We start from the raw sequence: 23,699 nt of genomic DNA on the forward strand, positions 1-23,699 counted from the left end.
AAGGAGCAGCAGTGCGTAGCACACGCTTCTTGATTAGACAGGGGTTTGCGCCCGTCACCACCAAATATGGAAGATGCAGAAAGGTCAGGGAATGACCACTGCATATTCCCAGCGTAGTTGCTAATGCTCCTGAAAACCAAATAACAAACAAACAAACAAAACAAGTAATAACTGAGAGGAAAGTGGAGGAGAAATTGTTGAAGATAAACATAAAAAAGGCACCCGGGGTAGACGGGTTCTATCCATTTATATTAAAGGAGGCAGCAAAGGAATAGCATCAGCAAATATTCTTGCACCCTTTGTATTTAAGTGTATCCCATCCCTGTAGAAGCAGTCTGTTCTGTTAACAAGTACAGACCAAGCTGAAAAAAATTCTACCCCTTGAGCCTTGCACAATCTTTCCAGGGTCGAATTGATCGACAAGGCTCTCATCATATACTCCCTCCTATCGTGTCTGGGCAGAATTGCAGACACTTTCAAATTCAACCCTAATTCTGTAATAAATTTTGAAAATTTTGTAATAACTGAGAGGAAAGCGGAGGAGAAATTGTTGAAGATAAACATAAGAAAGGCACGCAGGGTGGATGGCATCTATCCAATTATATTAGAGGAGGCAGCAAAAGAAGTATGCAAACCCTTTTCCATAATTATGAGAGCTTCCTTGAAATCGGGGGAGATACCCATGGACTTGAGATATGCAAATGTGACTCCAATTCACAAAGGAGGATCAAAGGGCGACACAAGTAATTATAGACCTGTTAGTTTAACTTCTGTTCTAGGGAAATTATTATTATTTTATTTTATTATTAATATCCATATGATGCAAGGAAGCCTGAGGCTTATGCTGCACCAGGGGGAAAAAAAAAAAAAAAAAAACAGTTCCCAGCAACCCTGTGAGGGAGAGAGAGAGAGAGAGAGAGAGAGAGAGAGAGAGTGTGTATGTGTGTGTGTGTGTGTCAAAATTAGACGGGAATCACCAAGAAAGAGAAGAATGATGATATCCAGCTCAGGACCCTGGGTGTGCCAAGCCCATACTCACTAGATGTGAGCCCCCGGGGTTGGTTAAAGAAGCACTGCAGGATCATCTAGACAAGACTTCAGTTATAGCTCGGACACAGCATGGTTTTGTTAAGGGGAAGTCTTGTCTGACCGATTTGATTGGATATTATGATGTGGTCACAAAAGAACTGGATGCAGGGAATAACTGTGATATCATGTATTTGGATCTTTTGATATGGAAGACTGCTGCACAAATTGGAGCAGTGTGGCATTCGAGGCAAATTGCTGCTAGAGATAAAGGGATGGTTGAGTGGGAGAAGACAGAGTGGTAATCAATGGACACTGCTCTTCATGGACTAATATTATTTGTGGAGTCCATCAAGGTTCAGTGTTGGATCCATTGTTGTTTTCTGTATTTATAAATGATATTGATGATGGTATATCAGGCTTCATGTCCAAGTTTGCAGACGATACGAAGATTGGCAAGGTTGTTAAGGACACTAATGACAGTATGCTGCAGCAACAGGATCTAGAAAAGTTGAGGAGATGGGTTGAGAGGTGGCAAATGAAGTTTAACATTGGCAAATGTAAAGTACTACATATGGAAAGCAGTAATGCCAGAGTAACGTATCAACTCGGTGGTACTACACTCACAGTGGTAGAGAATGAAAAAGACCTGGGGGTAACTGTGCAGGCAGATGTGAAGTTTTCTGAGCAGTGCAGATGGTCTGCAAGAGTATCTCATGTCGTCTTGTCGATGATATACGGGAATTTTTCTAGCAGGGATGAGGAAGTGATAATCCCCTTGTATAAGGCAATAGTCAGGCCACACTTTGAATACTGTATACAGGTCTGGAGGCCTCATTCTAAGAACGATCTAGAGCTTTTGGAATGAGTACAGAGAAGGATAACAAGATTATTGAATGGAATAAAGGGTTGCTGTTACAAAGAAAGGCTTAAGTTTTGCAGATTACAGTGTCTGAAGACTAGGCACATGCACGGTGATCTGATTGAGGTGTATAAAGCCTTGAATGGTTTGAGCATGCTCAATGATGATGGAATTCTTCCTTTTAGAATAATCCTCTGAGAGGGCATAAATTCAAATTAAGGAAAGACAGTTGTAGAATAGACGTGGAGAAGTTTGCCTTTAGCCAGCGGGTAGTTGATTGGCGGAACAGACTTCCATCTTTTGTTGTGGAAGTTGATAGCCTAAATAAATTTAAGGCTGTGCTGGACAGGTATTTGGAATGAACGGAGGAGTGAAATGGGAGTGGTTTTTTTTTTTTTTTTTGGGTGATGCTGCATAAGCTTGCTTTCTTGCATCATATGCCTCTTCTAACTCTTCTAAGGCTAAAAACCTAATAGCTTCCAAGACTAATTCCTTGAATGCTTCCCACTTAGATTTTCTCTTTTTAACTTCATCAGTTGGTCCGACCAAATGGAGTTTAGAAAATGCCTGAGACCACTGTAGTCAACTTTATGAAATCAAAGACCCTTCCGTTTACCCTTAATGGTAGTTACATCTTTAAATAAATCCCACATTACTGCAATCACTGTCACCTAGTGGTTCCTTTACCTGCAAATTCTTAATGCCTGAATGATCACTGCTGATAATCAGATCAAGAGTATTACTCCCTCTGGTTGTCCCTCGAATATGTTTCTGTAGAAAACAATTCTCAAATAAATCCACAAAAGTCTTACTAGTGTGCTAATTACCTAATAGAACCCATAAGTTCCAGTCAATATCTGGAAAGTTAAAATCCCCCATTACAAGACATTCTTATTTACTGGCCCACTCTGTTTCTCTGCACAACTTTCCTTATACTCATCAGAGTCATTAGGCCTATTACACACTCCTACTCTCATTTTTTCTTTCCCAGTGCTTCTGTCACAGCAAACTGACTCAACTGTCCACCCATATCAACTGGAAGCACTACCTTTGATTTTGTGTGTTTCTTAACTAACAACATAACCCTTTCTCCCTTCCTACCCAGTCTATCCTTTCTGTACTTCCCAAATTCCAATTCTGCACTGCTTACACCAATGAGCCAAAACATTATGACCACCTACCTAATACGATGTTGGTCCTCCACGTGCAGCCAAAACAGCTCGTACCCAGCGAGGCATGGACACTACAAGGTTTCTAAATGTGTCTTTTGGTATCTGGTACCAACACGTAACCAGCAAATTCTTTAACTCCTGGAAGGTCAATGGTTCAGATGGTGCAGATCGGAGTTGCTGTTCCAACACAAACCACAGATGCTCGATGGGATTGATGTCTGGAGGATTTGAAGGCCAGAGCAGTACCTGGAAGTCTTCCTCATCTCCCGCAAACCAGTGTCAAACAATCTTGGGTAGTGTAGAATGGCGCAATATCCTGCTGAAAGACAGCACCGCCAGAGGGGAAGACCGTTGCCATGAAAGGGTGTACCTGGTCAGCAATGATGTTTAGGTAGGTGGTAGATGCCAGAGTGCTCGGCACATGGATAAATGGAATCAGGGTATCCCAGCAGAAGGTCACCCAAAGCATGACACCGCCGCCACCGGCTTGTTTTCATCCACACTATATCCGGGCACATCACCTCCCCAAGTAAACGACTCACACGTACCCGGCCGTCCACATGGTGTAACAGAAAACATGATTCATCGGACCAATCACTTAAAGTTCAGATTTGATGTCGCATGCCCATTGTATGCACTGTTGCCGTCAAACCGTAGTTAGCATGGGCACTCGGAGCAGCCTGCAGTTATGCAGCCACATTTTCAGCAGGGTTCGGTGTACTGTGTGTTGTGACACATTACTACCGTCACTGGAATTCCAATTACCGGCGAGTTGTGCCACAGTCACCCTTCTGTTGCCATGTACCATCCGGGAGAGCCTTCACTCACCTCGAGCATTGATGAACCGTGGTCGTCCTACACCTCACTTGCAGTTCGTGGGTTCCCCCTCCTTGGACCACTTTCGGTAGGTACTAACCACTGCTGACTGTGTGCACCCACCTGCCATGCCATTTCGGATATGCTCTAACCCAGTTGTCTGGCCATTACAATTTGACCTTTGTCAAACTTGCTTAAGTCCGCTGCATTTCCTGAAGGACAAGAGTAACACTGATTAATGGACCTCAGTATCAGGAGTTTTTTATACTGTGTCCTGCGCATGCGGCGTAGTTCACCAGAAGTTGCTTCGATTTGCATAAAGACTCGCTGGTCATAATGTTTTGGCTCATCAGTATATAGCCATGTGAGACCATGTCTCTGATATCCCAACAATATCTGCCTTTGATGTCTTAATCAGCACTTCAAATTCATAAAATTAATTTACTATACTTTTGGCATTGGTGTACATACAAGTATACATGCACCTGTTCTTACTCTTAGTTACGCTAAACACAGCCCATCTATTTACTTGTTCCATGACGACTGCCAACAGCTCTTGGAATTCCCAGCAACCTGCTCTCCAGGTGGCTGCTCATTACAATAGAAGCAGGGCAAGAATCACTTTTGCCTCTGCCTGCAGTTACCATTAATCTTTTAGTCTGTGAATCCCCCCAAGCTAGCAATTTTCCGATCCTCCTAACACTGATTTGATAGGATCAACAAATATTCTTTCACCCTTTCTATTTAAATGTATCCCATCCCTGTAGAAGCAGTCTCTCCTGTTAGCAAGCACAGACCTCGCTGAAAAAAATTCTATCCCATGAGCCTTGCACAATCTCTCCAGGGCCAAATTGATTGACAAGGTTCTCATCATATACTCCCTCTTATCATGTGTGGGCAGAATTGCAGATGCTTTTCAAATTTAACCCTAACTCGCAACTTTTTTTCAATATTGATCTCGACTTGTTACGGGTTAGAGGTTAAGGGTTTTTGTTATGTGATCATCCTGGAGTATAAACAGTTTTCATTTTTATTTTGTTCAGTGTGTGTATCTGAATTTAAGCCTTATTTTTCAAGTAAGGCTTAAATCTGATTTATATATAAATATTAATATCTAATATCTATAAAGTCTGATTCTTTGTTTCTTCATTAGCCTTTTGTGGATGTGTGCTTGAAATATAACAACAGATATGAAGCACAGAAATATCTGTCCAAAGTAAGAGATGATAAGAAAGTCAGCTATTACATTAAAGCTGGGTAAGTTGTTTTCTTTAAATTATTTCCACCTGTGAAAAATTACAAATTTCAGCTTTTAATTCATCAGACTTTGTTACTTCATCAACACACATATCCTCATCTTATTGAAGAAATGTAAAATAGCATGGTAGCATAGACCACTGACAGCATGTAGCATGTCCTGTTATCTGAAAAAAAGTATTGGCAAGGAATAAATTTGACTGTCAATCTACACCGTAGGGGTCAGCTGAGGCAAAAATAATAATATTTCCCTGTATACTATTGTTTGCAGTTGCCCTTCCTCTAAGAAAGAGAGACATCACAAACTAGTTAGTTGTACATACTAATTCCAGGTCTAACATTTATCTCACCCCTATATTAAAAAAAAATGACTTTAATGTAGTGGTTTATCAAAAGCCACTTATTATACATAACTAAAAGTTAATTATGTTTGTTCCTGTTAATATTTCACAATATGAAATGTTTAGTGAAATTTCCCATAAACCTGCTGAATGTCACTGTGAAGAAGCATGAACACTGATAAGTTAATCATGAGCATTATGTAGGATTTGTGTTTAGTGCAGTATCATGTTTGTGTTGTAGGACTGGCCTCTTATCAGCTTGCCAGCAGTAGTCACCCAGCAAGCTACTGGCTAGTTCTCATCCATGCCAGGGAATTAGCCCACCTATTCTATTTATGCTGCATTCCACTGCCCTAGGAGTTTAGAAAGCAAGCCTTTATTTAAATGGCTATAACACTACCTACAGTATGGACATAGCCACAGGACTGGTTAGTCTGTACTGGAGTATGTGTGTATGTATGTCCATAGCCTTGGTCTCTGCAGCACCTAAGGTTGCCTTCAATACTGCAAGTCCATATGTGTAGGAGTGAGAACTCTGCTGAGATTCAGTCCTCTGAATGGTGTGGGTCTAGTGTAAGTTGTTTGTTGGGTTATGTTGGGGACTGAAATTTTGGAAATGCTCTCAATAACCAAATCTAGATAGAAGGGAGACTTTCATAAACAAATTTTGACTCAATAGTTCTGAAGAAGGCAAAGTCTGTAACAGTATTTTTATAATAATTTTGTGATTTCTAACAGACAATCAAACAGAAATCCACCAAAAGACCAGCTGTATTGATATTTGCAAGTACATTGCATTGGTAAACTGTCATATGACTGCATTTGGATATGGAATGCTAATGTACTCAGTGAAATTTAATATCAAATTCAAAGTCTGAATATTAAAAAATGCTCCTGTTTTCTTCCTGCTTTTTTTTTATGATAAAAATTATAAAATCTTTTGCTTTCTAAAAGTTCAAGGTCCAAGATAATACTATTAACTTTTTTTTCAAATATCTGTTTAGCTAATCTCCTTTCTGCCATCCTTTCTACAGGTCCATGCCATCTTAAATCTGCTTCGCTTACCCTTTGATTGGATTTGTTACCCCTAGATTTTTTTCTTATCTCCTCACTTGTAATGTGGCCTTGCAATTATTTTCATCTGTTAGTTCCATTTAATTTTCCTTAATACTCTCACTTCTGAAAATTCAAATTTTACATTGATTCCTTTATTCTTACTTAGTTCAAAGTACCCTAGCTTAAAATATGCTTAACAGCTAATTTCTCTTTTGTTTCAAATGAATATGTACAACTTGATTTTCAGAATACTTTGAAGCCATCTTTGACTGATGTAATAGAAGTTTCAAAACAACTTGAACTGTTTAATAAGAAATTCAGTTAATAGTGATGACTGCAATTTTTATTAATTTCCAATTTTTATATATTTAAAATGGTAATTTAGATGATTTTCAAGCGATTAATTCTCTATATTACAAGTATGTGTGTGTGTGTGTTCAGGTGGCAGTGTACATTTTCTTCGGCTCCTCCATAACATATGGAAGGCTTCACCATCACTCATTTGGAGAGGTCTAAGTTCAGTTCTTGTAAGACACTAGAGAAATTCTGAAAGGCCTCTTCATTCAATCAGTATTGTACTTAGCTGATCCCAGGATAACTACAACCTTAACTCAACTGAAATGTGGAGCCCTCCCCATGTGATTTATCCCATCCTCATGTGCTATATAAATAATAATAATAACAACAGCAGCAGCAGCAATAATTTTTTGCTGGCTAAATAAATAGAAAATAATTTTTCTTGTTATACTGCTGGATTTTTTTCTTATATTCCTTAGAACCTCCTTTGACTTGAAAGAAAATTCCTACCATCTAAATTCCTCTGACCCTGCATGGTCAGAGGAATTTACATGGTAGAAAATACAAGAACAAAAAGGAGTACTGCATTTTGTAGTATATGTGGATCACACATGTGATATGACTAAATATATAATGGCTTGCTAATTACTTGGGACCCATAATAGCTATGGGAGGGCTTTGACCCCCAACTCACTTCAGCTGAAATTGGCTAACCACATCCCATTTGATCATCATCAGCCATTTTAAATCCACTGCAAGATGAAGGCCTCTCCAGCAACTTTCCAGTTCCTTCTGTTTTGAGCACTGGCCATCCATTTACTACTCACAAACTCATGAATTTCATCTATCCATCTCCACCTTTGTCTTCCAGGTTTTCTTCTAGCTCCTCTTGAGTACCTGTTATTTTCTTAGTCCATTTGTCATCATGTCTTCGAGCTGTGTCCTGCCCAAGACCATTTTAGTTCTTTAGTTTTGATAAGAATGTCCTTTACTTGAGTTTGCTGCCTAATCCATTTGTTTCCCTTCTTATCTAACAGTCTGATTCCCAATATAATTCGTTCCATTCTTCGCTGTGTAGTTCTCAGCTTCTCTTCCATTCTTTTGAGGAGTGTCCAAGTTTCACTTCCATAAGTCATGGTGGGGAGTATACATTGGTTCATTATTTTATGTTTCAGACAAACTGGGATATTGCTCTTCAGTATGTGACTATATTTCCTGAATGCTATCCATCCAAAATTTATTCTTCTCTTGACTTCCAGCCATTTATCATTATTACAGCTATTAACTTGTCCCAGATAAGTATATGACTCCACCTTTTCAATTACTGCTCCTTCAATCATTATTTCCCTTTCTGTGGCATACTTGTTCATCATTACTTTTGTTTTAGCCATATTCATCTTTAATCCAAAATCCTTAGTAACTGTGCATAACTGATTAAGATTTTCCTCTAATTCTTTGGGATCGTGGCTTATGACCACAATGTCATCTGCAAATCATACATGGTTTAGGTACTCTCCGTTCACATTGACTCCTTTCTGCGACCAGTCTAATCTTCTGAAAGCTTCCTCAAGGGCAGCAGTAAACAGCTTCGGAGATATTGTGTCTCCTTGTCAAACTCCTTTCTTGATTTTAAATTTGTTACTGTCGTTGTCTAGTCTAATAAAGGAGATAGCATTCTCATATATTTTCTTCAAAATCATAATATGTGGGGTATCTATGCCTTGTCTTTCCAGTGCCCGAAACATTGCTTTATGGAGACAAATGCCTTTTCATAATCCACAAATGCCAGGCATAATGGTGTTTTATATTAATTTCCTTTTTCCATTAGCTGTGATATTACGTGAAGGTGATCCATAGTTGAGAATCCTATCCTAAAGCCAGCTTGCTCTTTCGGTTGATTCTCATCAAGTATTCTTTCTAATCCGTTAGTAATGACCCTTATGAACAACTTGTAGATGTGGGATAATAAGCTAATTGGTCTATAATTTCTAATTTCTGATTTATCTCCTTTCTTATGCACCAAAACTATGATTGCATTATTCCACTGCTTAGGCGTCACACCTTTTCTAATGCACTTTGTGAAGAGCCTTGCCAGTTTTTGTGTTATGTCTCTTCCTCCCAATTTTAACAACTCTACAGTAACTTCATCTTCCCCCGGGGCTTTCAGGAAGAATATCGGGTATGTTGTATGTGTTGCTAATTTGCAATCCATCTTCCCCACTGCTGGCATCATTCCCTTGCTCCTTGTATAATTCTTTCTAGTAGTCTTCTGCTATTTGAATTATGCCTTCTCTGCTGTTTATAATTACACCATCGCTATTCTTCAGTTTCAGTATCATTTGTGTTTCTGTATTACTGCTCATGGCTGCTGATTTAAATCCTTTGTTTTCCCTTAATGCTTGTTCTACTTTTCTTGTGTTAAATCTTCTTATGTCCTTTCTGAGTCTCTTTCTAATGGCTTTGCATAACCAGTGTTTATCTTGCTCTTCATTTTTCGCCTTCGGTTCATCATAAGTGTTTCTTGACTAATTTTTCTTCTTTGGATTTCTTTTCCCTATAGGTTTCTTGGGCTTTATCACTTTCAGGAAGTGGTAATATTCCTCGTTGATATCTTGGTCCTGAGCAGTCTGCAGAAGCTCAAACTTGTTCTTAAGTTCCAGTTCGTACTGCTTTTTCTCCTCATCTGTTATCTCAAAGACCTTTGTATTATTTACCCGAGTCAGTTTTTTCCTTTCCTTTCCTACATCTATATCAAGTGTACATCTTACCATTCTGTGATCACTTCCAACATTTACCTTATTCAGGACGGTAACATCATTCACAATATATCTTCTGTTAATGAGGGTGAAGTCGATTTCATTAGTTGTTAATCCATTTGGACTCTTCCATGTCCACTTTCTGTTCACCCTTTTCTTGAAAAAAGTGTTCATTACTGACAATCCTTGAGATTCTGCAAATTCCACAAGTCTTTCACCTCTTTCACCAATTACAAAATTTCCTATAGTTCCCCTTTCTGCGCTGTTTTGTCTTTTTCCAACCTTAGCATTGAAGTCCTCCATAATAATAGTGTAATGGGTTTTCTGCTCATCTAGAAGAGTCAATTTCTGTGTACATTTTTTCAACCTCTTCATCATCATGGCTCGATGTTGGTGCATAAATCATTATAACCTTTAGCTTGTACCTCTTAGAAATCTTGAGTATTAGTCTTGACACCCTTGGTGATGTACTTTTGAATTCCAAAATGTTGTTTTTTAAATCTTTATGGACCAGTAACCCAACTCCACCTTCACTCCTTTCACTGTTTCCATTGGTGTACAGCAGATTTCCACTTGATAAACTTAAATTATTATTATTACTGGTTGTGTCATATGATGCAAACAAGCAAACTCATAAAGCATCAGGAAAAAAAAAAAAAAAAAAAAAAAGAAACCCCTCCCACATCATCTGTCCATCCCTCCAATAATTTTTCTAGTTCTTCCTTCAATTTATTCAAAATACCCACTTCCACAACAACAGATGGAAGTTTCTTCCAACAATCTATCATCCCTTGCATGAAAACAAACCTTCATACATCTATCTTGCAAAGATGCTGCTTTAATTTGAATTTAGGTTCCCTCATATGTGTAATCTGAGAAAAAGAATGCCATCAGCATTGAGCTTGCTCAATCCATTCAGAACCTTAAACACCTCAGTCAGATCATCTCACAGGAGCCTAGTCTCCAGGCATTAAAATTTGCTGAATTGAAGCCTTTCTTGATGATACCACCCTTTCATTACTTTCACCAGTCTCTGCACCCATTCCAGTAGATCTACATTCTTCCTAAAATGAAGCCCCCAGAACCCAATGCAATACTCAAGATATGGCCTAAGCATTGCCATATACAATGACATAATCACCTTCTTATCTATGATAGCAAATCATAGGGGCTTTTTTATATGTATATCATTGACAAAACCCCACGAGCTGTCCAGGAAGCTTGTCTGAATTGCTTAGAGAACTTCATATCTGACTGCACAATTACCCTCAAGGTCTTTTTCAAATCTTTATCCAGAGCATTAACTTGCCCATAAGTCCATATTACTCCAATTTGTGGCCCCGAGTGATAAAAGCGATTTAGAAAGCGTCTTCTCTAGAATCAGCATATTACTGAGAATCTTCAAGTCCTTATTTTCAAAAATTATTTCTTTTCTGTTCTTCTAAATAAAGAAGCAAGCTTTCCAAAAGAAAGGAAAGGTACCTTTCTTCTTTTTGTATATAGAACTAATCTACATAACACACTAACCTCTAACTTCTTATCGCTTGGTCACTGGTGGCATCGCTCCTGCCTTCACGTGGTGGGGCTGGTAACCTGGGGGAAAAGCTATCCTCAGGAGCTAAAAGGAGCAACTATGGATACTGACAATTACCCAGCTCTTGAGCCTAGACGCTCATCTCATGACTTGAATGAATCCGATTGTGATGTATCCCAATCAAAGAGACTACGTAAGAATGAGAATCAGGAGGAACTTCCAACATGCCTTATACTTCATTCTCTTACAACCAAATCTGTAAGTGAACTTTCCCCATTTCTAATTCAGAAATGTTTAGAAAGTGTGGCTGGTTCACCGAAAATGGTGAAAAGACTCCTATCTGGAGATCTGCTAGTTGAAACAGCTAAGCACCAGCATTCTCAGGCCCTATCGAAAATATCAACTTTTGGCGGAATACCTATATAGGTCACTCCTCATGCTACTTTAAATAGTTCAAAAGGAGTAATCTCCGAATGGGATCTAATGAATATCACTGAAGATGAGCTTGTTGAAGAACTAAAAGAGCAAAAAGTCGTCCAGGCAAAATGAATAATGATTAAAAAAGATGGTGAACTTGTTCCCACTATAAGTATTATTCTGAAATTTGGCATACCAGCCCTACCATCATGTGTCAAAGTCGGATACCTGAATTGCCGCCTGCGACCTTACATTCCCAACCCAATCAGATGCTTCAAATGCAAAAATTTGGACACTCGCAAACGGTATGTCGAGGAGACACTGTCTGCCCAAATTGCGGATCAAAAACCTACACGCAAACAGATTGCACCGCAGAAACGCCACAATGCCCAAACCAGTGCAAAAATGCAAAAATCCAGCATATTCAAAAGCATGCAAACTCTGGAGGGTGGAAAAAAAGATTCAAAAAATACAAAGTCGAACAAAAGGTTACCAGGAAGCTAGGAAGCAAATTATGCTCACCATGCCAAAAGTTACTTATGCTGCGGCAACCCAGAATTACCAATCAATAGGAACACAAATGGCAATCACAGTGCCCCCATCCATTTCAATTAGCCGGCTGGGCTCAATCAGTGTTATCTTCTCCCACAGAAATCACCTACAGAACAATGCAAAGTAACTTGCACTAGCAATACTCCTCTAACAGTCCCACCAACTGCTCCTGATACTTAGCGAGAAACTGTAAAACTAAAACCATCTGCTCCAAACATTGAAGACAAGCCATGCCCAACAAATATGGATACCGATGCTGATATTCCACAGGATGAGCCTATCTTAAATTTACATGCAGAAGGTGACATGAACATTGGACGCCCTACCTTTTCAAAAAAGGAAAGGTTGAAACTAGATCGATCCCAACAGGCTGGATACAAAAAAACCAGACAGGACCGTACCCAACTGCTAAATCTAAATAATGCAAAACATTTTGCAGTGGAACTGTAGAGGTCTATGAAGCAACATTTTCGATGTCTATGATCTAATCAAACAGTACAGTCCAATAAGTTTCTGCCTGCAGGAAACCAACTAACCCCACAGGTTACACCAACGATTAAAAACTATAGTGTCTATCAGCAAGATAGAAACAATATCAACTCAACACGACAAGTGTAGCCATACTTGTCAACAACAAAGTTCCTACAAAACAGATCTGTCTGCAGACCACATTAGAGGCTGTAGCGGTACGTATTGTTTTGAATTTTATGCTAACTGTAGTCTCTGTGTACCTTTCCCCAAACAAAGAATTCACAGTAAAAGAACTGGAGGATCTCATAAAACAGCTTCCATCTCCTTTCATTTTGCTTGGAGATTTCAATGGGCATCATCCTATGTGGGGTTCTCCCCAGACAGATAAATGAAGAAAAATCATTGAAACAGTTCTTGACAACCAGAATTTCACCTTGTTAAACACTGGTGCTGACACTGATATCCACTTTCCCACCGGAACATCAGCTGCTATAGATCTATCAATATGCTCCCCAAAACTTCCCAATCATTCAGTGGTTAGTTACAAATAACCCACTGAACAGTGACCATTATCTGATTATTTGCAAACTGCAAACACACGCTTGTTATTGTTATTTGGTTTTTTTTAGGAGCATTAGCAACTAAGGCCATATTGCTCCGGGGATATGCGGTGGTCATTCCCTGACCTTTCCGCATCCTCCGTATTTGGTGGTGACAGGCTCGAACCCCGGTCTAATCAAGAAGCGTGTGCTACGCACTGCTGCTCCTTCCCACCTGGCTACGGAGGCGCCTACAAACACACGCAACCTCACATATAGCCAGTCACATAAAATGGAAATTTAACAAAGCAGATTGGAACAAGTTCACCGATGCAGCTTCCTTTGATGACCAAATCATTAAAAGCCAGCCTATAGATGATGTTACTGACCACATTACTACACAGATAATAACAGCTGCAACCTGTGCTATACCCAAAACCAGAGGTGGTACTCTGTGACATGTCAATATCTGGCGGAATGATGCATGCCATGATGCCAAAAAAGAACAGAATAAAGCTTGGAATCTGTTTCATAAGTACTCAACAACTAACAATCTGATTAACTTAAAGAAACTTAAAGCTAAGGCCCGTTACGTGCAGATAAAGGCAAAAAAAGATTCCTGGATCCGATTTGCTTCCACCATTACTAAAAATACAGACAGTAGAAAAATTTGGGACAAAATCAAAAAACTGAATGGTAAATTCCTCCCGAAATCAACATCCATCATAAGTTGGAAAGGTAAAGACTTCTCCTCTCCAGTGGAAGTCGCAAATGCCCTATCAGAATGCTTCTCTGAAACCTCTGCATATGAGCCAGCCTTTAAACAAATAAAAGCCAATGCAGAAAAATATGTTGAACTTCAATACAAGAGCATCTCTTCCATATAATCAACCGTTTACTCTTTTTGAACTAGAGAGCTCCTTAAATAGATCAACTAATAGTGCACCAGGGCCTGATGGGATAAACTATTTGATGCTTAAACATCTAAATAAAAGAACCCTTAATTCATTACTGATCTATTTTAACCAGATTTTCTCAGAAGGCTACTATCCTCTTTCTTGGCGCCACTCAATAGTCCTCGCCTTTCCTAAACCTGAAAAGGATCAATCAGATCCACGAAACTATCGGCCAATATCTCTTAGCAGTTGCCTTGGTAAGACATTTGAAAAAATTATTCATGCTTGATTAGTGTGGTACCTAGAATCTCATTCGATAATGAACAAGAACCAGTACGCTTTAGGAAAAATCGGTCAATTCTAGACCTTATGATCAAGGCAGAATCCAACATACAGAATGCTTTTATCCATAAAGAACATCTTGTAATGATCTGCCTGGATATCGAAAAAGCCTTTGATACCACTTGGCGCTACGGCATACTTCAAAATCTATGCCACAGGACTTCGGGGTCAGCTACCACTAATCATTCAGAGCTTTCTCCTAAACAGAACCTTTCAGGTGCATTACTGTAATTCACTATCTCGAACATTTGTCCAAGAAGAAGGGGGGTCCCACAAGGATCAGTTCTTAGTGCAACACTCTTTGCAGTAAGGCTAAACAACGCTACAGACAATATTCCAGCTAATGTCGACACCTATCTATATGCAGATGACTTACAATATCTTGCCACTCACTAAATATGCGCTCCATCGAGTGTCAATTGCAGCTCTCAGTAAATAAAATAGAATCATGGCATCCCACAATTGGCTATCGCCTCTCTACAACAAAAACAACTGCTATTCACTTTTGTAAAAAATATCAGCTCCATCCAGATCCTGAACTGGGGTTAGGAACTCAACCAATAACACTTAGCAAAAATATCTGGTTCTTGGGCCTAGTACTTGACATTAAACTTAACTTTCAGGCTCATATAATGCAAGTATGAACTCAATGCATGAAAAAAAAATGAATATGCTCAAAGTTATCTCTTCTATGGCATGGGGAGCTGATCGTTTCACGCTTTTACACCTGTATCGAATCTTGATAAGATCTTGTCTAGAGTATGGAGCCCCAGTTTATGATTCTGCACGGAAGACAGCATTGGCTTGGCTCAATCCAGTGCAGCCTAGTGCTCTCAGGATTGCTTTAGGAGCCTTTAAGACATCCCCAGTGCAAAGTCTGTATATAGATGCCAATGAACCTCCACTACATCTTAGGAGAAAAGTATTGCTTCTCAGCTATGCAGCCAAATTATGTAGCATCCCTTATCACCCCATCTGGACATATCTCTTTGAACCTCAATGGGCAAACTTCTATAAAAAATAAACCCAATGAAAACAAACCTGCTGGCATTCGGCTACAGGAGCTAATGCAAAGCTGGAACATCTATTTTGGAAATATATCTCATGCCGCATATGCAGTACAAGCACCATGGGCAATATATATACCTCTATGTGATAACTCCTTTCTTCAGTGGAAAAAATACTCCCTATCGAATCAGAATCTTAGACAGTTACATGATGCTCATGCATTGGCCAATACTCAGTCTTCATGTATATACAGACAGCTCAAAAACTGACATGTCCGTAGGAGCTGCAATGTCTTTCCTACATCCACTGTCTCTGTCCAGTTACCAATTGAATGTAGTGTTTTTACAGCTGAACTGTATGCAATAAAAATGGCTTTGAATCTCCTTAACTACCTATTAAATACCCAGGTCATAATATATACAGACTCTTTAAGTGCAGTGAGTGCCTTACAAAATAAACTACTACATTTCCATCCACTTCTCACACAAATCAGATCACTGTTATGTAACCTTGACGAAAAGAAACTAACTGTAAAATTCTGCTGGATACCCAGACACGTCGGAATTCCAGGAAATGAGTGTGCAGATGAAGCTGCAAAGCGCCCTACTTGTTTTGACTCCATCTCACTTCCTTACTCTGATTTCAAACCAATCATACAATGGATATGTACTGAGATGTGGTCTGAAATGTGGCATACCCAGACAGGAAACAAACTTCTTGAGATAAAACAGAATTCACAGTTGTGGAGATCCAGTTTCAGACTAAACAGGCACGAAGAAGTCGTGCTTGCAAGAGCATGAATTGGCCATATACATCTAACGCACCTCGTTTTACTGCTAGGAGAAGATCCTCCACTTTGCTTACACTGTAACTGCCTACTTACCGTTAAGCACATCCTAATTGAGTGTGCACATTATCATTCAGTTAGAATTGCATGTTTCAAATCACAGCTAAATTTACAAAAACCTCTACAACTGTCCCAAATACTTGGAGTTGATAGCAATTTCTCAGAACTTTTTACTTACCTGAAAATGATTAACATCTACAGTCACTTTTAGACCTATTTCCTAATTTCCTATAACGTATACAGTCACTTCTAGACCAAAGTAACAGGCGCAATTTGGCCAGTAGCCCTTGCGCCATTAAACCCCACTCCAACAACAACTACTCCAATTTGTATATAGCAGTATTTTATTTGCAACAGTATCAAAAGCTTTCCTGAAATCCAAGTATATGATATCAAAATTATTTTTCCATCCAGTTCCTTTGTTACTCGTCATGGTATCCAATCAGATTGGTCAGGTAAGATTGCCCCTTAACAAATCCATATTGTGACTGCAGTATAATTACATTCTTGTCTTGAAAGTCCTGCATTACTTAACCAGAGGCTCCATTATTTTCCCTGGAACAGATGTTAAGCTAACAGATCTGTAATTACTCATGTAATTACAGATCTGTAATTACTTTGATTCCCCCCCCTTTGTGAATTGGGGATACATTTTCACATTTGCAGCCCATAGGGACCTCATCTGGATCCAGAGATGCTCTCATAATTATGGCTAAGGATTTGCTTACCTCTTTTAATATAAATGGATAGATCCCATCCAGCCTGGGCTTCTTTTTTATATTAAGCTTCAACAATTTCACTTCTCCTTTCCTCTCAGTTATTACAAAATCACATAGCTCCCTGTTAGGTTTTGATGAACTTCTGGCATTCTCCTCCCTAAAGAACTCCTCATGCATGAATGTAGATGCAAAATACCTATTTAGTTTGTCAGCAACCTGAGCAGTATCCATCAACAGTCTACATCAAGTGGACCAATGCAATTCGACCCATTCCTTCTATTATTAATATAAGTAAAGAAGTCTTCGCTGCTTTTCTCTTTATTTGTTGAAGACTTCTCATAATCTGCATTAGCTTGCCTAACCTCCTTTGCAACTTGATTACAAACTAGTTTATATCTACTATAGGCTTCTGTATCATTTGATAATTTTTGTCATCATCTCATCAAAGTCTCATCAGTACATCTGACATCTATTTAGGTCTAAGCCTGGAGGAGTATTTCTTAGTTGGTAGGAAAAGCTTAGTAACTTTTATGATTACTTCCCTGAATGCATCCTATTTAGAATTTGCTGTTTGTAACATCATCAGATGGTTCCACTGTATAGAATTCAAAAATTTTCCAAAACCACTGTAGTCCCTCTCAAGAAAGCTCTTCTCTTTACTCTTGACACTAGTTATATCTTTTAAGTATATCCTACATCAGCACATTGTGATCACTTACACCTAGAGGGTCTTTTACCTGCAGATTCTTAATGCATGAAAAATTGCTGCTGATAATCAGATTAGCATTAGCATTAGCATTAGTAGAGGCATTTGATGCAAGAAAGCAAGCTTATGCAACATCAGCCAAAAAAAAAAAAAAATAATAAATAAATAAAAATAACCACTTCCACTTCACCCCTCTGTTCGTTCGAAATACCTGTCCAGCTGAGCCTTAAACTTATTTAGGCTATCAACTTCCACGACAAGGGATGGAAGTCTGTTCCATCCCTTGTCGTGGAAGTTGATAGCCTAGATGTTGTCTTTCCTCAATTTGAATTTATGCCCTCTCACGGCATAAATTCAAATTGAGATCAAGAGTATTGTTCCTCTTGTTGCCTCTCTAATATGCTGCTATAGAAAACAATCATCTAATAAATCAACAAGTCTTGGTAGTGCATGTGTGACCAACCCACAAGTTTTTCCAATCAATATCTGAAAGTTTAAAATCCCTATTATAAGACATTCTGATTTACTGGCCCATTCTGTTTCTCTGTACAGTCGTTTGTTAGACTCATCACAGTCATTAGGCCTATAACACACTCTTACTCTCAAGTTTTGTTCAGTGCTACCAAACTGTCCCAGCATTGTAATGGCCATTCTTGCCAACTGGATGCACTGCCTTAAATTTAATACGCTTCTTAACCAAGAGCATAACCCTATCCCCTCCTCATGTCCTGTTGGTACACGAGGAGGGGATAGGGTTCATATTCTGCATCCCTTATATCTGATTGACACTGCCTGTGATAAACCTACAATGTCTGCATTAGATAATTTAATCTGTAATTCAAATTTATTTACTATGCTCCTAGCATTAGTGACATACAAGTATACATGCACCTGTTCTTACTCTTAGTTATCCTACCACAGCCCATTTATTTACTTGTTCTATGATGTTTCACTTTTCTCTGTGAGACTAGTTAATCTGTTATTCCACATATCATCCTCCTCCCTAAGCTATCAGTTTTTCCACCTAACACTGCCTCATTAGCATCAGTGAATATTCTTACACCCTTTCAATTTAAGTATATCTCATCCCTGTAAGAACAGTCTCTCCTATTAACAAGCAGACACACTGAGAAAAATTCTACAGCATGCACAGTTTCTCCAGGACCAAAATGATTGACAGGGCTCTCAACATGTACTTCCTCCCATCAGGTCTGGGCAGAATTGTAGACACTTTCAAATTTAATCATAACTTGCAACTTTTTCCCAACATTACAATGTAGTTGTTAAGTCCACAGATCTCCTACTCTTAATATCATTAGTGCCCACATGTACAACAATATCAACTTTTGTGCCCTTAAAAGAAAACATTTGTTCCACATATCTGCTTATATTTAATTAAGAAGTGAAGACAGCAATGTTGTAATTTATCAACATTTGTATACAGGTATACAAATGTTGATAAATTACAATATATCATGATAGTTAGGTTCCTATAAAACCTCAAGTAGTGCGAAACCATTTTGTACGGGACTAAGAACCAGTACAAAAGGGGCAGTTACGTTCCAAAAGCTAACAAAAATATACCAATTTTTTATAACTATCAGAAAGTTAATTTTTATTAAAAATTGTAATAACTGAACAAACATCTTACAAACTGTAATACATATATGTACGTTTGTTTAATTTTCTTCCTCTTCATTGCTACCTAAGCACAATCAAACAAGAACATTTTCTCTGTTGCAGAATATCTTCACCTTCTGAACTTTCTTCTGCAGCATCTAGATTTCGTGTATCTTCTGCTCTCAAAAAAATCAGTAATCTGGGTTTGTTTTCTTTTGCTTGATAGATCTTTGTAAATTTCATGGTATGGAGCTAAGCATTTTTGAAGCTCCCTTTTGAACTTTGTGCTCCTTTTAGTCGAAGGATCTGCAGTCAGAAAATAAGATTCTAATTGTTCGGCTAAGTTTATGCCTTCCCGTATACTTTTTAGTGTAAAATTTCGAATTTCGAATTTTCATCTGTGCTATCATCCTCTGAATTGATTTGGTTTACCTCTGATGCCATTTCTAAGAAATCTGCTTCGCTGGCCTCTTTTTCTACCAGTAATTCTTGAATGTCTTCAGTAGTCATATCATAAAAACCTTCCCCTCCTACCAACTTAACTTAGCAAGTTTTACTATCACACTGATTCTGTTTTTTGCCGGTTTGACCATACAGTAGTTCCTGAATGAACTGGCTCTTGCCAGTTATTCCAACATGCAGTTAATGTTGACGGTTGGTTTTACTTCTTTGAGTGATAAAGCTGTGATTCCGATACAGTCCACAATTGAAAAATGTTTCCCATGCCTCCAACACTTCAATAGATTCAGAATAAATTTTTTCCAAAATCCATTTTAATGATTTTTGATGTAATGAGTTTTAAAGATAAATTAAAGAAGTTGTATTAGGTGGTAGGAACTATCGAGATGACTATTGAGCCAAAAGCAGGGATTTGCAAAAATGAATGGAAATGTTGAAAATTACATCCAACATTATAGCAGAGTTTCCCCTGCACAAAAGCTCAAAAATACTGTGTTATGTGAGGTTTGCTGCAATTCTCAGTGTTATATAAGCATCGTGTTGTGCAAGGATTGCTGCAGTTTATCAATCGTGTTAGAACGAAACCATGTTGTAGAAGAACCATGTTTTACGGAGGTTGCCTGTACTTAAAATTGATTGTTTAGATGACCTGAAAGTGATCTTTTCTAATCCATCTGGTTTTGCAGTTTTGATCATTGTCATTCCAGTTGTTATGGTTCATGATGTATGCATGTATGCTTAGAAAGGGAGGTCAGTTTGCATGTTGTGCAAATGAAATACTCCGAAAAACTCACAAGGAACACTACTCAATTTTCCAGAGTTAAGAGGCTTTTAAGGATTCTTCTAGCCTCCAAAATAGGATTTTATGTCACACTTCTACAAACAAGTTATAAATCCATACTGCTGTATGCGTGAATGGAAAAAGAATTTGAACATAAACTGTCCAGTAAAACATTATGACCACTCACACGTTTTTGCAATCGGCTGTTCTTCCCTCACCTGCTGACATGTTCCATTGAGAAACGGTAAATGTGATATTGCAGGTTCGTGGCATGCAATCTGTATTAAGTACTTGATCAACATGGGCAAGGTATGATTGTCAGGTACCAGTTGAAGGGTGGCAGTATTATGGAAACTGAATTTTGTGGGCTTTTCACGGCATGCTGTAGTTAAGGTGTTCCATGAGCAGACAGAGCATTCACCGAGCCAATAGCAGACACACCCACACTTCATTAATGGTTGTGGTGAATTTTTCCGACTTGTGTTAGTTGACAGACAGAAAGTGATGGAACACCACTGGTATCCAAGTGGAAACACCACTATGTGTGGTCTTGGTGGAACACCACTAGTGTCCAAGTGGAAACACTACTTGGACACCAGTGGTGTTTCCAAGACCACAATCCAACAAATCCTCCTTTGTACAGACCCCAGAGTAGGCACCTGGTTAAGGTACCCATGCTTATGGCCAGCTATTGCCGACAAATTTGCACACGAATGGCATTATTGGACCTTGAATGACTGTAAAAATTGCCTTTTCTGATGAATCACTTTCCTGCTTTCCTGCTTTGGATAGTAGATTGAAATGTGATGCTGGGGGTATGACAAAAAAAAAACTATGGAAAAATAGGACCAGGACACTGTAATCACTTTTTACTGGTCCAGTAGAAACAGCAAGTTGCAGCAGTGTTTTGATATGGTGAATGTTTTCCTTTGAATCTCTTGGGCTTTCATACCCCTAGGCTGCAACTCTGAACTAGAAATTACCTATCCATTGTAGCTGATCAGGTATCTCCCTTCATGGTGACTGTCTTCCTGGAATGCACAGGAGTGTTCCGGAAAGATAATACATCCTGACATGTTGTCAATATTGTTTGAGAGTGGGTCACCAAACACGAAAGTGACTTCAAGGTGTTACTTAGCTACAAAATTTTCCAGAGAATCGTATAAAACCACAGCGACTCACATCTGGTACGGGCTTGGCATACCCAGGGTCCTGAGCTGCATATCATCATTCTTCTCTTGATGATTCCCTTCTACTTCTGACTCTCTCTCTCTCTTGGGGTAATTCAGAAATTTTTTTTTGGCTGGTGCAGCATAAGCCTCAGGCGTCCTTGTACCATATGACTAATAATAATAATAAAACATCTATGGGATTACACTGATCGACAGATCCAGTGTTTGGATCCTCTACCATGGACTATCATAGATCTATGGATGCAATCCTGGTGACATACAACATACTTCCTGCAATGTTCAGTGGCCTTATAGGGTCCATGCCTCTGGGGGCAAGAGGTGAACAGATCCACCATTACATAAGTGGTCATAATGTTTTGACTGGACAGTCTATATTTCACAGAGGTCATAACAAAGCACCTCTCTCTCTCTGACTAGAAATTCCTTTTAAATTTCTCACTGGAGTTTTCTGTTTTGGTATGCTGTAGTACAAAACAATTTTTTTGTAAATTTAATTCAAAAAAGAAAGAATGAAAGAAATGTTTTTTATACTGAGAGAATTATAGTAATTTTTTGAATAATTTTTAAAATTTTCAGTCTTAATATTTGTATATTTTAGCATGCTAGAAGATGCTGCAAACATTGCCTTTGAACAGAAAGATCCTTCAGCATTAGTTCAGATTCAAGGACTTTGTAGTGCAGTGAATAGTAAACTTATTGAAAAAATCAATACCATGAAAATTCAACTGGAGAACCGAAGGTAGCCACCATAATTTAATACTAGGAAGAATTTTTGGAACAAACAGTTTTAATATTATTCTTTAATAATAATTTAATTAATCCATATGTGGTTTTATAATTCGTAATTGTTGCTACTCTTCTTTTATGTAAATCACCAAATCTTACAGGCAAACTGACTATAGGGCTAAATTTGTTTTTCTCCTGTTTATTGTTGGGATAAGTAATACAAGAAACTGTTGGTAAACAAACTTTAGATGTAAGTACATTTTTAAATAAATAGTACTGATAAAATGTACTTTTATATGTACTTAGTATTATATTTCAAATATACTATGAAATATATTTAAAGATGTAAATAGTCTTGCAGTCATTCTTTTTTTCAGGTTAGCTTGTTTGTTTGAAAACTCAGACATATGGGAGATCATTATGATTCTGTTTAACAAATTATTTCTTCTCTTTTTATTAAGATTAGGAGAGAAATTACCTTGAAAGCTATTGCAAGTTACTGCTAGATGAATACTAAAATGAAAAGCTTTAAAAAAAGTCAAAATTACCCACCCCCCTCCTACATGCCTATCACAGGTTAATAATTGTCATCAGCATAAAAGCTGTATATCTGTAAATGCACATTTACAATAAATGTTTACATAATGTCACTAGAATAATTACATTTTAGTGACAGCTGGAATGTAATTTTTTTAAATTGTTCATTAAAACATTATAAAATGACTCAGTGCTCATATTATGGCAATAGAAACCATATTGTAAAGTTTAGTTTCAGTAAATAGAGTTATAACTTTAAATATGATAATGTGTATTTCTTTAAAACCTTATATCTTCATTGGAAGCATACTGAAAGTGAAATTACCATATACAGTAGAATATTAATAAACAAGATTTTAAGTTAACAATTCCAATACAATAAAATCTTATTATACCAAACTTGTTGGGGATGCATGATTCATTTTGCTGTATTGAAATTTCATTGTAACAAACTTTGCCCGAGATTATTTGTTCATATAAATTTTAAAGCTAATAATTGACTTAAATATCAACTTTAAAATGACTAAATATGTATACTAAAATAATAAAAATATTTTTTTCAGAGTACCTTTTTGAAAGCATATTTTATTTATAAGAAATACCATACATTCAGAAATCAGAAATATGATACAACTTTCGTTTTTATGCATAACGTTTTTACTGCATTTTCTATTTCATTCGAATGAGACTAAAGATGTGCTAATAAATAATAAGAGAGGTTGGGCAGGACCTAGAATTTTTCATTATAGTGAAATTTTTAATAGTACAG

The 23,699-nt window shown here is 38.0% G+C and overlaps 1 protein-coding gene across 3 annotated transcripts in view; it reads left to right on the forward strand.

Annotated features, from left to right (window-relative positions):
* Vps16A (vacuolar protein sorting 16) overlaps positions 1-22,566 on the forward strand; it is a 489,369-nt gene extending 466,803 nt beyond the window's left edge. For all 3 annotated transcript variants that reach the window (XM_090381825.1, XM_090381827.1, XM_090381826.1), the window contains 2 exons: positions 5,030-5,133; positions 22,266-22,566. In XM_090381825.1, coding sequence (XP_090237951.1) covers positions 5,030-5,133; positions 22,266-22,410 — 249 coding nt within the window. In that variant the 3' untranslated portion in view covers positions 22,411-22,566. The remainder of the gene's footprint in view (positions 1-5,029; positions 5,134-22,265) is intronic.
* Positions 22,567-23,699: the final 1,133 nt, after the last annotated feature.

The sequence above is a fragment of the Mastigoproctus giganteus genome, chromosome 9, assembly GCF_048544385.1.
Source record: "Mastigoproctus giganteus isolate SK-2022 chromosome 9, ASM4854438v1, whole genome shotgun sequence".
NCBI classification, from domain to species: Eukaryota; Metazoa; Arthropoda; class Arachnida; order Uropygi; family Thelyphonidae; genus Mastigoproctus; species Mastigoproctus giganteus.